The sequence below is a fragment of the Macaca mulatta genome, chromosome 1 (genome assembly GCF_049350105.2).
Source record: "Macaca mulatta isolate MMU2019108-1 chromosome 1, T2T-MMU8v2.0, whole genome shotgun sequence".
In the NCBI taxonomy this organism is placed as follows: domain Eukaryota; kingdom Metazoa; phylum Chordata; class Mammalia; order Primates; family Cercopithecidae; genus Macaca; species Macaca mulatta.
In genome coordinates this window covers 227,411,515-227,426,491 of record NC_133406.1, presented here as the reverse complement: position 1 = coordinate 227,426,491, position 14,977 = coordinate 227,411,515, and the positions used below count along the sequence as shown (strand labels likewise).

At 41.9% G+C, this 14,977-nt stretch overlaps 1 protein-coding gene across 6 annotated transcripts in view; it reads left to right on the top strand.

Annotated features, from left to right (window-relative positions):
• PRDM2 (PR/SET domain 2) overlaps nucleotides 1-14,977 on the top strand; it is a 128,272-nt gene that overhangs the window by 66,388 nt on the left and 46,907 nt on the right. For 3 of the 6 annotated variants that reach the window (XM_015114644.3, XM_015114702.3, XM_077973683.1), the window contains one exon: nucleotides 9,907-10,017. The exons of 1 other annotated variant lie outside the window; for it this stretch is intronic. In XM_015114644.3, coding sequence (XP_014970130.3) covers nucleotides 9,907-10,017 — 111 coding nt within the window. Of the gene's footprint in view, nucleotides 1-5,935; nucleotides 6,049-9,906; nucleotides 10,018-14,977 lie in introns of those variants that run through there. 2 more of the 6 variants (XM_015114826.3, XM_077973711.1) reach the window with 1 other exon arrangement.

Here is a 14,977-nt window from a genome sequence, read left to right as displayed (position 1 = left end):
GCATTTTTAAGAGAAGTAAAATATAAAGCGGAAATAAAGAATGATTATCCCAGCCAACTGCCAAGACATCCACCCTTAGGTTAATACCGGCAGGCACTCAACATGATTGTTTAAATTAGATATTTGATTTAAATAATGATGGGTATAATAACCAAGTGCAGTGAACAGGAAAAAAAGAATATGGGGTATGTGACTGTTTGGAAAGAGGAAACATTAATTTTTTTGTTTGAAGTGATGTGTTGCATACAGTTGAAAGATGTCTACCAGAAGGTTAACAGGGGTAATTTGAATGCTGAGCATTTATGGCTATTTAATAGTATCTGTTGTATTTTTAATCCCTTTAAAGTCTTTTTAACTGTGTGTCCGTTGTGGGTTTGATGTTACTGGGGATCGTGGTTTTTTCTTGAATGGTTTTCCTGAGTCGTATGGGTAGGCAGTAGACAACACTTGAGCAGTACTTTTTGCCATCCAGGCCAAGTAGAGGCTTTTTCCAAATAGCACTTGTAAAACTGCAAATTTTACAAAATTTTAAAATGTTATATTTTATCTCAACCAATAAAAACATTTTCAGTTATCTTGTTAATTTTACTTCTGTTGGTATTTTCTTTATGAAAACTCATGTGTTTTTTTTTGTGTGTGTGTAATGTAACCAAGTGCTCGTCTGAGAGAATACTAGCAGGTAGAGATACCATACTCTTATCAATACTGTCTCACTGGGAGCCACCTGCCAAAATCTGAATGTATATCCTCTTGATGTTCCTTAAATTTATCTCTGTGGGTACAGCATAGCCTGGTTTGATTAATTAGTCATGTGGCTTGGCCATTGTTCGTATGGGCATTTCTGTAACCAAATGTGAAGAATGAAGTTTGAGTGTTTTCATTGTATCTTGTTGCATATTTATGTCAGATTTTTACTCCTTGAAAATATTTAAAAATGATGTTGTAGTTACTTCATCAGGATGCAGTATTGTAAAATTTGTCATGGGCTTTAAAGGGGGAAACATGATTTTCTTCTTAGCTGAGAGTAAGAAGTTCTCGAGGGTGTGGCCGTCTCCTCGGTTTTCAGGGTTGCCAGGCACTGGAAACACACCTCTTCTACAACACCTCCTGCTTTGGTTTTTTCAGCCACAGGGGGCTGAGTCCGTAACTTGAATTAGGTTCTTTATTTTGTAGTTGCCTCTTCATTATTTAAGGTTTTCAGATTTTAGGTACATTTTTCAGGCTACTAAAAAAACATGAGAAGGAAACCTAGAAATTGATTATAAAGTAGAATAGGTCAGCAGCTTGTTTATATTTAATTATTCTCCCACATCGTTTTGTTCATGCCACAACACTTTTTGAGGCTCCAAAGAAGGTAAGGACACTTAATGCTTTCTTATCTTGAATTTGGTGTAGTTTATTTGGGAAGCCCTTTCTTAAGATTTGGAATTATCCAGTCAAAACCACTGAAAGCCTTTTTCTAACAACATAAAAGCTCCGACTCCCTTCCGATGGATCTTTGCTGTTCTCCCATCAGCCTGACATTTGGAAGAGTTAGGGGAGCCCGCGGCCTCCACAGCTGCAGAGGCTGTGCAGCAGCCCCCCGGTGGGAAGCAAGCATTTCAGGAATTTATACTGCAGTCTGCAGAACTGCAAAATCTAAAACTTTTCCATTGTTTCTGTTGGAAGCAAAACCTAGAGTTGTGTTTTAATACCATGAGCTACTTAAAATCAGAGAGGTTTTATTTTTATAATTTGCCTCCAGGATTACAGATAGTTCTTGGTGAGTTTAATTGCAGAAAAAGACTTGAAATTATGCCAAAGGAGCTTAACAGAATTTTTTACTGTCAGATAAGTTTCAAAGTTATTTTAAGTGAAAAAGGAAACTATAGAAAATGCATGGCATGTTACTTTTATAAAAACTAACTGTTGCAGCATCTTACTACTTCAGATCTATGGGGCTTGCTGTGCCACTGATCGCACCGTGACCAGTTGTAACAGCCACTTGTGATCCTCTGATAACCACCCCCACCCACCTGCTGACCTTTCTGAAAGCATTTCTGGTTGAGGCACACTGGTGCCCCCATCAGTCCTTCTGCCCAAGTCTCCCAGTTCTTTTGTTAATGACATTTGATGACTTCCAGAGTACCAAGTCATTCTCTTACATTAAAGCATGCATTAAGAATATTGAAATGAACTGTTAATTCCTTATGGAAAGCTTAGTTTTAGGTATCCATTTCCAGCTTCTCTCTTCCTGTCATCAACCCAACGCAGAATGTTAAACTACTAGGCACATATGCAGCAGAGCTGAGGTCTAATTCCAGTCGACCTTCCCCATCTCACACATAGCATCACTCGGCTGTTCTTTTTTTTTTTTTTTGAGATGGAGTCTTGCTCTGTCGCCCTGACTGGAGTGCAGTGGCATGATCTAGGCTCACTGCAGCCTCCGCCTCCTGAGTTCAAGTGATTATCCTGTCTCAGCCTCCTGAGTAGCTGGGATTACAGGCATGCCACCAAGCCTGGCTAATTTTTGTATTTTTAGTAGAGATGGGGTTTCACCATGTTGGTCAGGCTGGTCTCGAACTCCTGACCTTGTGATCTGCCTGCCTCGGCCTCCCAAAGTGTTGGGATTACAGGCATGAGCCACTGTGCCTGGTCGGCACTTGGCCATTCTTAAGATAACAACTTTGCCATTATCCATCGATTCCCCTTCCTTACCAACACAATCTATTACAGATTGTGATTTTTAAAACTTTTATAGGAGTCATTTCACATGTACTTTATACTTTTCTCTTCCCAGTTAAGCCTTTTCAACTTGCTTTGAGAACTCTAACTTTTCTCCAAACCAGATGTATCCTAAGTGATACTAGTGCCACAGCTGGCCTGCTGTCACAGAAGACACCTTTGACTTTGAAAAATTTGAGAGGCTGGATATTATAATGTATTGCTCATTCTTACTGAAATGCAGGTGACGCAGATGACCTTCAAGGCTTTTTTTGCTCCAGAGTGTTCTGGTTCTTCTCTGAGCCTTGAGCATAGTGAGTTCAACATTTACCCTGTTGCCTAGGGTCTGTGCCCTCAACTTAGTCATATGCTTTCATCAAAGCCTTTCTTCAACCTAGTGTGAAAGCATGGTTCCAGTCTTCAGTTTCCTAGGAAGGGCCATCTTATCCAGGGGGAGGAAGAAGAGGTTAAGACTCTGCAAAAGGGTGAGATTCTAGATGGTAGTGTCTTAAGGCTGGGAGGAGGAATTCTAAGAATGAAAGAAATACCAAGTTGTCAAATGTGAAGGAGAAACTTGGGGCAAATAAAGCCTGAAGAACTGTTGGGTTTTGTAATTATGGTATTAGTGGTAACCATGGGAATTGGATTCCTGTAGAGAGAGGGTGGAAGTTCAGTTGCAAGGATGAAGGACTGATGGAGGGCAGAGGAACTGGAGGCAGCAGGCACAACCCACCTTGGTGAGTTGGTATCAGTGCTGTTGGGAAGCCCGTGTCCTTGATGACCATTCATGGTACAGCTGTGGAAATCTCCCAGTTGGAGTCTTGTCTGATTTGGAACCAACTGTGTGTCTGAGTAAGAGGATGAGCTCCCCGAGTGAAGATTGGATGGACCTAGCTTCTGTGCACAGATACTTAATTCTGATTTTATCCTTCAGAGTTGGATAGCTCCCCAGTGAGGAGGCAGAACATGTAGAGTTACATATAGTTTTAAATTTAATTCATTTAAATCACCAAATGCATGAGCCTTCACTGTTGTGATGAATTTTTCTTGTAACTTGAGCAGGCCTCCCAGAATTTTGCATTCTCTCTACTGCCTGAACATTTTAAAGTGAAACATTATTCTCTAGAATTTCCTAGTGTGTCTGTCCAGTTTATTAGGATAGTAGAACATAGTCCAGACCTAGGTTAAATTTTGCATGCGATGCTTTAGGCAATTTTGGTTTTATAACTCATATCACAGGCATCAGCAGTATAATGCTGTCTTAGAAAATAGTCATTATGGCTGTTGAATGTCTTTGGTAGCTATTTCATTACAAAATCCAGATTTGTTGATACTATTCAGTGGTGAATCATACTTGTTCAGATCAGGGTTCCGTGCTATTGACTTGTTTCTGCCACAAGATAAAATAGAAATTAAAAAAAAAAAAAAGCGTTCCAATTTGTTGCTTAAAAAAAAAAAACAAAAACTATAAATGCAGTTTAAGTCTTCGTTTTGTTTTTGAGACAATCTCTGTCGCCCATGCTGGAGTGCAGTGGCATGATCATGGCTAACTGCAGCCTTGACCTTCTGGGCTCAAGTGATCCTCCCACCTCAGCCTCCCAAGTAGCTGGCACCATAGGCATACACCACCATGCACAGCTAATTTTTTCTTTTTTGATAGATATGGGAGTCTCACAGTGTTGCCCAGGCTGGTCTTGAGCCCCTAAGCTTAAGCAATCTGCCTACCTTGGCCTCCCAGAGTGCTAGGATTACAGGCAATGAGCCACTGTGCCTGGCCAGGCAAGTCTTTATGCAACTTTTTTCACTTGCCCTTGAAACCAGTGAAATAATGGATGTAAAATGCTTTGTAAAGTAAGGTATGCTGCTGGATGCTGTGGCTACACCTGTAATCCCAGCACTTTGAGAGGCCAAGGCAAGAGGATTGCTGCGTCCAGGAGTTCGAGACCAGCCTGGGCAACACAGCAAGATCTTGTCTCTGCAAAAAAGAAACAAAATTTAGGCAGGCATGGTATCACATTCCTGTAGTTTCGGCTACATAGGAGGCTGAGGCAGGAAGGAGCACCTGAGCCCAGAAGTCGAGGCTGCAGTGAATCGAGATCGTGCCATTGCACTCTAGCCTGGATGACAGAGTGAGAGACAGAGTAAGACCCTGTCTCAAAAGAAAAAAAAAAAGTATGCATATTAAGTCATTATTGATACTAAGAATTAACTGTAAGAGAAAGATCATTTTTAACATTTTGTCCTTGAGTTTTTTGTTTGTTTGTTTGTTTGTTTTAGACAGAGTCTCACTCTGTTGCCCAGGCTGGAGTCCAGTGGCGCGATCTTGGCTCACTGCAAGCTCCACCTCCCAGGTTCACGCCATTCTCCTGCCTTGGCCTCCCGAGTAGCTGGGACTATACTGCGGGCACCCGCCACCACACCTGGCTGGTTTTTTGTAGTTTTAGTAGAGAATGGGTTTCACCGCATTAGCCAGGATGGTCTTGATCTCCTGACTTCGTGATCCACCTGCCTCAGCCTCCCAAAGTGCTGGGATTACAGGCGTGAGCCACCATGCCTGGCCTTCTTTTTTTTATTTTAAGATGGAGTTTTGCTCTTGTCATTCAGGCTGGAATGCAGTGGCATTATCTTGGCTCACCGCAACCTCCACCTCCGGGGTTCAAGTGATTCTCCTGCCTCAGCCTCCCAAGTAGCTGGGATTACAGGTGCCCTCCACCATGGCTGGCTAATTTTTGTATTTTTAGTAGAGATGGGGTTTCACCCACTATGTTGGCCAGGCTGGTCTTGAACTCCTAACCTCAGGTGATCTGCCTGCCTCGGCCTCCCAAAGTGCTAGGATTACAGGTGTGACCCACTGCTCCTGGCCCTTGAGTTTTCATTCTGGCTTTACAGCTACTGTAGTCGTGTGGCATTGGGCAGATTATTTCACATCTCTGCTCTTTGGGTGTCTCCCTTGTAAAGGGATTTATGCGTTGGGACTTCGGGGGCTTCTAGCAAAATGGATCCATTAAGTGGTAGGGGCATCAGTTTTAGAATAAGGGCACAGTATAGGCCCAAGAATGAATTGGTCTTATTCTCAGCAACTAAGTACACAGTTAAACATTAATTTTGGTATGTGAGCAACTTGATGCAGTAGGTAACTGCTGTTTTCCTTCTGTTGCATTCAGTCTCTCATCTTGATGTATTCCTTTCTTTTCCTCATGCACATGGTGGTGTTCTGTCCCTCTGCTGTTCTTGTGATCATTTCCATTTCACTTTCCTTGTGTTTCATTCCTCTGTCTTTCTTGTCTAGACCAAGCGGAGCAGCCAGCTGGCAGTAGCACCCTGTAGGACCCCCAGGACCCGATGGTAAGTGCACTTGTGTGCTTGCCAGGCTCCCAGTGGCTCCTGCTCCTCTGCTTCACAGAGAGAAGCTCACAAATTCCATCTCCTCTTTGTAAATGTCCTTATGGGTTTAGTTTTTTTCTTTTAATTTGATGACATATAGGACAGAAATCAGGTGTCAGAAGAAATCAGTACTGGTTTAAGGAAATGTGGCAGGTTCCACCACCTGTTGCTGCAATATTTGGAGATTGTGAGGGACACCAAGCATGTGTATGTGTGGGCAGGACCCCTGGTTCTGCTTTCTGTTCTGCCATAGACTAATTAGTCCCCCTCTGGCCCTGGCCTTCACTTTCTCCCACGAAATTGAAGGCAGGACAGGTGATTTCGATAGTTCCTTTATCCTAGTCTAAGGCTGTCATGATGAGAAGTAACTTAACAGATGGTTCTCATGAAGATTGAGAACATTGTTTCAGGTGTCAGATGATCTCAATTCCATGATAGACTCGTGATACACTCATTTCCTTGATAAACTAAGTCTGTTGGTGTTCACCAAATTTAGTTTGGTGGTAAATTTAGTTCTTTATCGCTTCATTTTAGAATTGGCTTATTAGTGTTATTCAAGTACTTTTTGTAATTTTTAATACGTATATAGACTGTTAAGTTTCACAGGTCTTTAGTGACACAGAAATGCATTGGTCTAGCCCAGTGGTTCTTAACCTGAGGAAATCTCCCCAGGGGACATCTGGCCATGTCTAGAGACTTTGGATTGTCACAATTAGAAGCGGGGTACCACTAGCATCTACTAAATAGAGGCTACAGGTGCTGTTAAACATCTTCCAGTGCATCAGACAGCCCACCCCACAGCCAAGGATTGATTATCTGGCCCAGATGTCGTTCATGGTGTGGTTGAGGCACCTGTAGCGGTCTGTGGCGGGATACCTTCCTTAGTCCTCTGATAGGATACAGGAGATGTACCTACTACAAATGGCTTCTACTCATAGTGGATTAGGTTTCCAGGGTCATGACTTTTAAAGAGGACACCTGGGGAGAGAAAAGGGAGTTCTCACTGATTAGTTTTGATTGTCCAAAAAAGGAATTTGACATTTAGAGTCAGCTAGGTGCTCTAACGTTCTTGTTATAAAACTTAAAATAGCACTTTACCTTTTAGATAGTATGTGATTTCGAGTGCATCTTAATGGTATTAAGATTGTACTTCCTTTTGTTAAGATTTCATCTAGACATTTATTTAATACTCTATTTACATATAGAACAGTGTACTTTGCTGTTTATATGACCTACAGACTGGGTTTGTACAGCACTTGGGAGGTTGTGGAAAAATCTTTGCATTTCTTTTGCAAGTGATTGTATTACAGCAAATTGACATCTGTTTTTCTATTAAATTTTACAGTGTGGCCCTTCTTTAAATGTGTGTAAGGTTTATGCGAGGAGTGAAGGTTTACATTACACCTCTTTTAATTTATTGTAAAAGCTCATACTAAGTACTAAGTAAATGATCAGTAAAAAGGCACATTCCTTGGCCTGTTTGGGGCGCCTGAGGGGGTATGTCTTATAAAAATGTCATTGGATTCAGGGAAAAAGTTTCTGAATATGATTTTTGAATCTGTGGGCTACGCCAGGAACTCTTTCTTCACATGGTCATAAAAGAAGCCATGGATTTCCTCACACATCAGTTGCAGCACAGAGAAGTTATGTCAGTAGTCATTTATATTTGTATTATGGATGTGTTTGGGCAATGAGCATTTTGTTTGCTATCAGTAATCTAGTATGGGCTGAGCATTACACACAGACAGAACTAGCTTATGTCATAAGTGTAAGAGAACTGATGGAAAGGAGGTAGAATCCAAATTCCCTTAAAACTGGATCCCTGAAGAACCTTTGTCATTATCTGATTTAGACAAAGTGCTGTTAAGTTGACAGAGGGAGAAAGAATCACAAGAGGAGGTTATGCCTGTGGAAAGGTGCTTAGATGTTTGTGCCCCTTATGGAGGGAGATGGGGAGATTGGCTTATAATTCCTCACCTGGAGACACGTGTTAGTCAGCTCTGTGCAGATCCTTCACTCTTGTTACCACGGGATTGTGGTCCCAGTAAAGTGTGTGTTTGTTTCTTGCGTTCCATTTTAAGTGCCTTTGGAAGTGAATGGATAGACAGGCTATCAGGAATGTATTTGCTCAAACCCTTATAAATGTAGTGGCAAAAAAATCGGATTTCCTATGGGCTGAAGAATTAGGTGTTTAGGCCGGGCGCGGTGGCTCACGCCTGTAATCCCAGCACTTTGGGAGGCTGAAGCAGGCAGATCACGAGGCCAGGAGATTGAGACCATCCTGGCGAACACAGTGAAACCTCGTCTCTACTAAAAATACAGAAAATTAGCCGGGTGTGGTGGCAGGTGCCTGTAGTTCCCAGCTACTCGGGAGGCTGAGGCAGGAGAATGGCGTGAACCTGCGAGGTGGAGCTTGCAGTGAGCTGAGATCGCACCACTGCACTCCAGCCTGGGCGACAGAGTAAGACTCCGTCTCAAAAAAAAAAAAAAAAAAATGCGTTTAAAATAGTATTTTAGAATTTGCGTTTTAAGATTAACAAGCAAAATGACTGTTAAGGTTATTTCTCAAATTTTTTATCAAAATCTGGTGGTGGTTTTTAGGGTTTGTTTTTGCTTTGTATTGTACTTGATGTTTCTACTTTTAATCTAGATGTTTTCAATGATGCTGTTTTATGTCTCTGACCTCATTTTTGTTTGTTTACAGTTTTAACTAATTATGCTTCCTGGTAGTGATTCTCTGTTATGGAGAATATAACTTTATGTGTGTATAGCAGCTTTAAGTCGTTTTTAGTTTGATTTTACTAACGCAGAGATAAAAAGTGTCAGAGGCTTGTAGTTCTGGAAGCTGGTGGAGGTTTGTCTGGGGGAGAGCAGTGGAGAAAAAGGAGGATTGTTAGGGAAGAATGGGGATCTGTCTGGATCTGAAGACTGTGAAACACCAGCTTCCAGAAAAATAGAAATCTGGTAATTAAAAAATGTAAAAGAAAGGTTAAAAATTCTGGTTAAATCCTAAAGAAACTGGGCTTCTGACTTCTTCAGTATAATTACTCCTATAGATAATTGTTTCTTATCTTCATGACTTGAGTTCGTTGTTCCAGCTTATCAGAATGATGTTGCAATTTAATCTTACCTTCTAAACGTATGGTATCACTTGGAATGCAGTCAGTGTTTCTGAATTCCATCCTCTGAATTGTTAATGAAATATTGACCTGGGCTGGACCTAGTCAGATCCCTCAGGGCTCTCAGAGTGCCATGCTGGTGGACAGTGAATTATTCATAATTACTCTGAATTTGGTATTTAAGCCATTGTGAATGTGTATCTTTTGAAATTCAGCAGAATCTCTGCTTCTCTTGTTTTGCTTCCAACAATTATGGATAATCATGTCTTAGTTAAAAGGGCCCCAAGTTATAACATTGTTTTTCTCTAATATGCTTCTTACAAATAGTCAGTCCCTATTAACTATGTGGCATTGAAATTCAATGCTATTACTAATTTTCCTTTGACATCAATAGTAGCTTTTTGAGAATACCTTACCTCATAATTTGATGGTCATTATAGCTATGAAGGGAACTAATGCCCAAGATTCTCAAAAATACAAGATTGATGGGTTTCTTTCTTTTCCCCTCTGTCATCATTTATCTGTATAACATAGTATTTATACTCATGATTCATTCCTTTCTTTAGGAATCCAAAGTGATAATTGCCCAGGAATATACAGTGTGCTTGATTGGATTAATAATTGTCTTCTTCAATAATTCAGAATAACACATGAGCGAATGAAAGAATAAATGAATAAATAAATAAAAATTGTGTTTCAGGGAAGAAAAAATCCCAGGAAAATAAAAACAAAGGAAACAAAATCCAAGACATACAACTGAAGACAAGTGAGCCAGATTTCACCTCTGCAAATATGAGAGATTCTGCAGAAGGTAAGCTTGTGATATTGGCCTGGTCTGAATTGAGTATATATGTACCCAGTGAATTTAACTTTGTGTCTCCTTGTGTTGTCCTTCTGAGAATCATTTAGGATCTTTATGAGGTTAAACAGCAAAAAAGCTGCCTAAATTTAATATGGTAAGCTGAGCCTTCTATATGCTACCTTCCCTTCAAACAATTATGAAAGACTTTTCTTCTTAAAAATGAACTTGTTCCCTTGTTAAAATAAAATGAGACCAAGTGTGGTGGCTCACGCCTGTAATCCCAGCACTTTGGGAGGCTGAGCCAGAAGAATCTCTTGAGGCCGGGAGTTTGAGACCAGCTTGGGCAACATAGTGAGACCCTGTTTCTACAAAAGAAAATGAAATAAGAACATTCACTAAGATGATGGCATGTGCCTGTAGTCCTGGCTGCAGGCGGGGGGATCACTGGTGCCCAGGAGTTTGAGGCTATTGAGCTGTGATCCCCCTCACTGTACTCCAGCCTGGGTAACAGGGTGAGACTCTGTCTCTAAAAAAAATAAAAATGATAATAAAATGAAACATATGATTGCATTTAAAAATAGCATAAAGTTCAAAACCATCAAAAAATAGTGATAGCAAAAGGACATGAGGAGGCTCCTGAGGTGCTTGTTGTTTTCTGTTACTCATCTGTGGAATGGTCACATGGGTATATATATTTAGTGAACATTTTATCTTGCTGTATATATACTTAACTATTTGTACACTTTAATACATGGATGTTTTATACTGCAAATTAAGCATTTACTTAAAATATCAAAGATCTTTGATTTTTGTATAACAGAACAAAAAGTGTACAGAATGAAGTGTGTTTCTGTTTTTTGTTAGAATTTAAATTCTTATTTTCTCTCTTCGTGTTTCTCCCCTTAAAATTTTCTCCTTTATAGTCCCTCTGCTGATTAATATTCTAGGCCTGCTGTGACGTAAGAATCCAACCAAGAGGCATGGATTGAAAGTCAGAAAGACAGCTTGCCTTGTGCTCATTGCAGTTGGGCCACCATATTGAGACTATTAATGCAGAAGGGAAGGAGGTGTGTCTTAATTTGCCGTGGGCAAATTTTCGCAGATCGGAGCTTACTCGAGTTGTTTATAGTGACCCAAGTAGGCAAATTTCAGAAGACAGGTTTGTGACTCTTTAAGAAATATTTGTAGGGGAAAATAACCAAAATATTTTGGATGCCTTTCATAACCATTTTTAAGCACTGTTTGTGATGATAACATTCATAAAACATTATAATTTTCTGTGCCATTTTATGAAGCAAGAATAGTCAAATTCATTTCCCAGAGTCTTAAAACTAAGTTCTGCCTCCTTATTGCAGATTTGCCGAGAGTTTTTTTTTGAACAACAAAAATTAGAAAGGAACCTTACTACCTTTGGTGGCAGAATTAGAAAACAGGTTCAACAGTCGTCTACTCCCCTTGAGTAATTCAAGACAATTATTTTTCTCCTGATGCAACATCAGGTCCCATGAAAAATGACACTTGCTGGCCCGGCGCGGTGGCTCACGCCTGTAATCCTAGCACTTTGGGAGGCTGAGGCAGGTGGATCACAAGGTCAGGAGCTCGAGACCATCCTGGCTAACACGGTGAAATCCCGTCTCTACTAAAAATACAAAAAATTAGCTGGGCGTGGTGGTGGGCGCCTGTAGTCCCAGCTACTTGGGAGGCTGAGGCAGGGGAATAGCGTGAACCTGGGAGGTGGAGCTTGCAGTGAGCTGAGATCGCGTCCCTGCAATCCAGCCTGGGAGACAGAGCGAGACTCCGTCTCAAAAAAAAAAAGAAAAAAAGAAAAGAAAAATGACACTTGCTCTTTATCCCCCAGTATGTGGCACAGCTGGTCAAAGTGGGGTCGTAGGCTTCCCCTGAATGTTCTGCATTGTCCTCAGCTAATGGTCTGTATCATGAGCAAACAGTTCAGACTCTTCTTTGTGCTCCCAAACCTCCCTTTATGTTAAAACTCCACAGATCACATCAAGTGCGTGGACCCACTCTGGCATGGGCTGTACTTGTTAATAGAGCTGGTCGGTCTTTGGTTTGTATTACTTTGGACAGTTTTAAATCTGGGATTGTTTACCAGTCATGGGGAAAGACATTTTTTCCCCATCAAAAGAAGCCACAGATTTTGACTGAAAATGAAGTGTATTAGGAAATTTCTGAGCCTTAGAATTGCATTTTCTGTTGTTTCATTTCAACTCTTTTGGCAGTATTCTGGGTCTCTATTGAAAATGTCTTTGAAAAGAGAGGTAGCTCCTAATTTGAAATACATTACTACCATCGAATGACTGGTTGCCCAGTTTGTGGAAAGCTCATGGAATTTATGAAATTAGTCTAGGGGGAGAGAAGGCTGTTTCTGTTTGGAAACAGAAACCTCATTGCTAGTAAATGTAGTAGCAGATGGGAAAAATTAGTTCCTCATATTCCTGGGAAACAGCAAGGGGGCTAGGACTGAATAAGTGAGCTTGTATGAATAGTACCTGGCATTGACCTCTTCCCCACTGTGTCCACACAGTCCACGTGTCCAGTAGCAGGCCTCTCGGATCATGAGGGTCTGGCTGCTCTTTTCTGCCTCCACTGCTTCTTCCCCTTTCCTTGTTAGCACAGCAGCCAGCATCTCCATTCTCATTCCACTCGGCCAGTCTTGCTCCTCAGCCTCCAGTAATGACCTTCCCCCATCCTTTCACCCACCCTGCAGCCGAATCTCCCAGATGGCACTCTCCTGCTTTCAAATACCTTCAGCGGCTCCCCACTGTTGCCAGATAAGTCCACATTAATTTATAATGTTCTCTATGTTTTGATTCTTCTCTGCTTGCTTTTCCTGTTCTGTCCTTAATTCTTGTATCCTTCAGGTTCAGTCTGCTTAGCCCTTTCTCTAAGAATCCTTTCCTGATTAATCAAGCCTGTGTGAGATGCTTCCGTACCACACTTACTTCCATAAACACAGCCATTAATGTTCTGTAGTTTCGTTGCCTTCCTGCTTGTGTGTGGCTTCTATGAAAGTGAAGCTCTTTGTGGGTAAGGATCTTGACAGTCTTGTTTACCTAGTGCTGATAGATAGTGGGTGCTAAGTCAGTATTTGCAGGTGCCTGGGGGAACAGCCAGGTAATGTAGCCTGGAGAAGAAGTCAGAATAGCTCTGCCTGCTCCACGGAGCCTTTCTTCACTCTCCTAGTGCCTGCGGTAGAGGGGCCCGGTTCTGCAGTGCAGGAAGTGGGACTGTCACGACAGCAGCATTGGGGACCATTCCTACTAGCATGATTACAGCTAGTAATCATGATTACAGCTTCTGTCTTTAAGAATCCTGTTGTCCCTGTGTTTTCTTCCAGTCTCTTCTGCATTTCTTTTTCTTTACAGCTAAATTTGAAAGAGTCGCTAATAGTTTCCCTGTCTCTCCCGTCTCCTTCCATTCTCTTAGGAACTCTGTTAGGCATTTGTCCCCACCACTCCACTTGCTGTCGCAATCACCAGACCTCTGCCTTGGCAGATGGAATGTTCCATTCTCAGTCCTTATCCAACCCAGCAGGAGTTCTGAACACAGCTGATCATTCCCTCCGTGAAGCAGTTTGTTTACTTAGCCGAAGGGCCACCACTCTCTTGCTTCTCCAGATACCTCACTGGCCTTTCCCCCAGCCTCAGTTGTGGAGTCATCTGGGACACAGTCGTCTCATCCCTCTTCTGCCTGCGTTCACTTGCCAGGTGACCTCATCCAGTCCGATACCTTCTCTGGCCTTCTCTAGGATTTTGAAATTTCTAGGCCAGCCTCTTTATTGAATTCCAGATTCATATAAAGCTGTCTACTTAATGTATTCAGGTACCTTAAACTCTAGCACGTCTGAAGTAAGCTCTTGATTTCCCCCACAACATGCACATGCACATGCACACAGACCATAGTTGCTTCTCTTGTGGTCTTCAACATTTTATTAGCCAGGATTATCGCAGTTCTGTGGAATGTCGTCTTCTCTGTCACCACAACCAGTCAGCAGGCGCATTGTCAACTTCATCACCAAAGTATATCCAGAGCACTTGTAGTCCCGCCCTGCTGCCACCCCTGTGCTACCATCCTGCCTCTCCTGGAGGATGCAGTGGGCCCCGTCTTGTCCATCTGCCTCCACCCTTGTCACCTAGGGTTCACTATCTTCCTTGTAGTAACCAGAGTGAGTCTCTTGAATACAAATCAGATTATATATTTCTATCTGGTAGCCTGCCGTTTTCACTCAGAGTAAAGGCCAGCAGCCTGCAGGGGCTTGTGTAAGTAGGCCCCTGTTTGCATCTCCAGTCTTATCTCCTGCCCTCACTTTCCCCAGCTTCCCCACCTCACCTCACTGACGTCTTTGCTGTTCTTTGAACGCATCTAGTATGTTCTTGACTCAGTGCTTATGCATTTTGAGGGTTCCTCTATCGAGTAGGGCTCCTCCCCCCCCCCCCCGCCCCCCAGTATTTGCATGCCTCATTTTCCTTAGGTCTCTCCTCCACTGTCACCTTCTAAGCAAGTCCTTCCGTGACCGCCTTCTACCACCCACCTCAGGTGGGCTTGGCCTAGGGACTCCAAAGGGACTGCAGATTTCTGTTCCCTTCAGTGAGATGCTCCTGAGTTCTTAATAACTTGGCTAGGCTTAGAAGAGATGATCTCCAAAGATTATCTAGCTTGAAAAACTTGTGATTACATGATTCTGGAAAATGTTCTAGCTTCTGAATATAACGTTTTAGTTAAGAAGGAGAGAGGATCATTTACTCCAGACAGACTCGCAAGGATCTAACCTGGTGATATGTCTGGTAATGAACTATTTCCAGTTTGGAATCATGAGAAATTAGAATTTACAACTACTCTCCTAAAATGTAGTTTACTCCAACACAATTTTAAACACTGCAGTTTCTGTAAACAGAGTTGTATGTATGTGCAACTAAACACAAAACCCCAGCTCCACACGGACATCCTT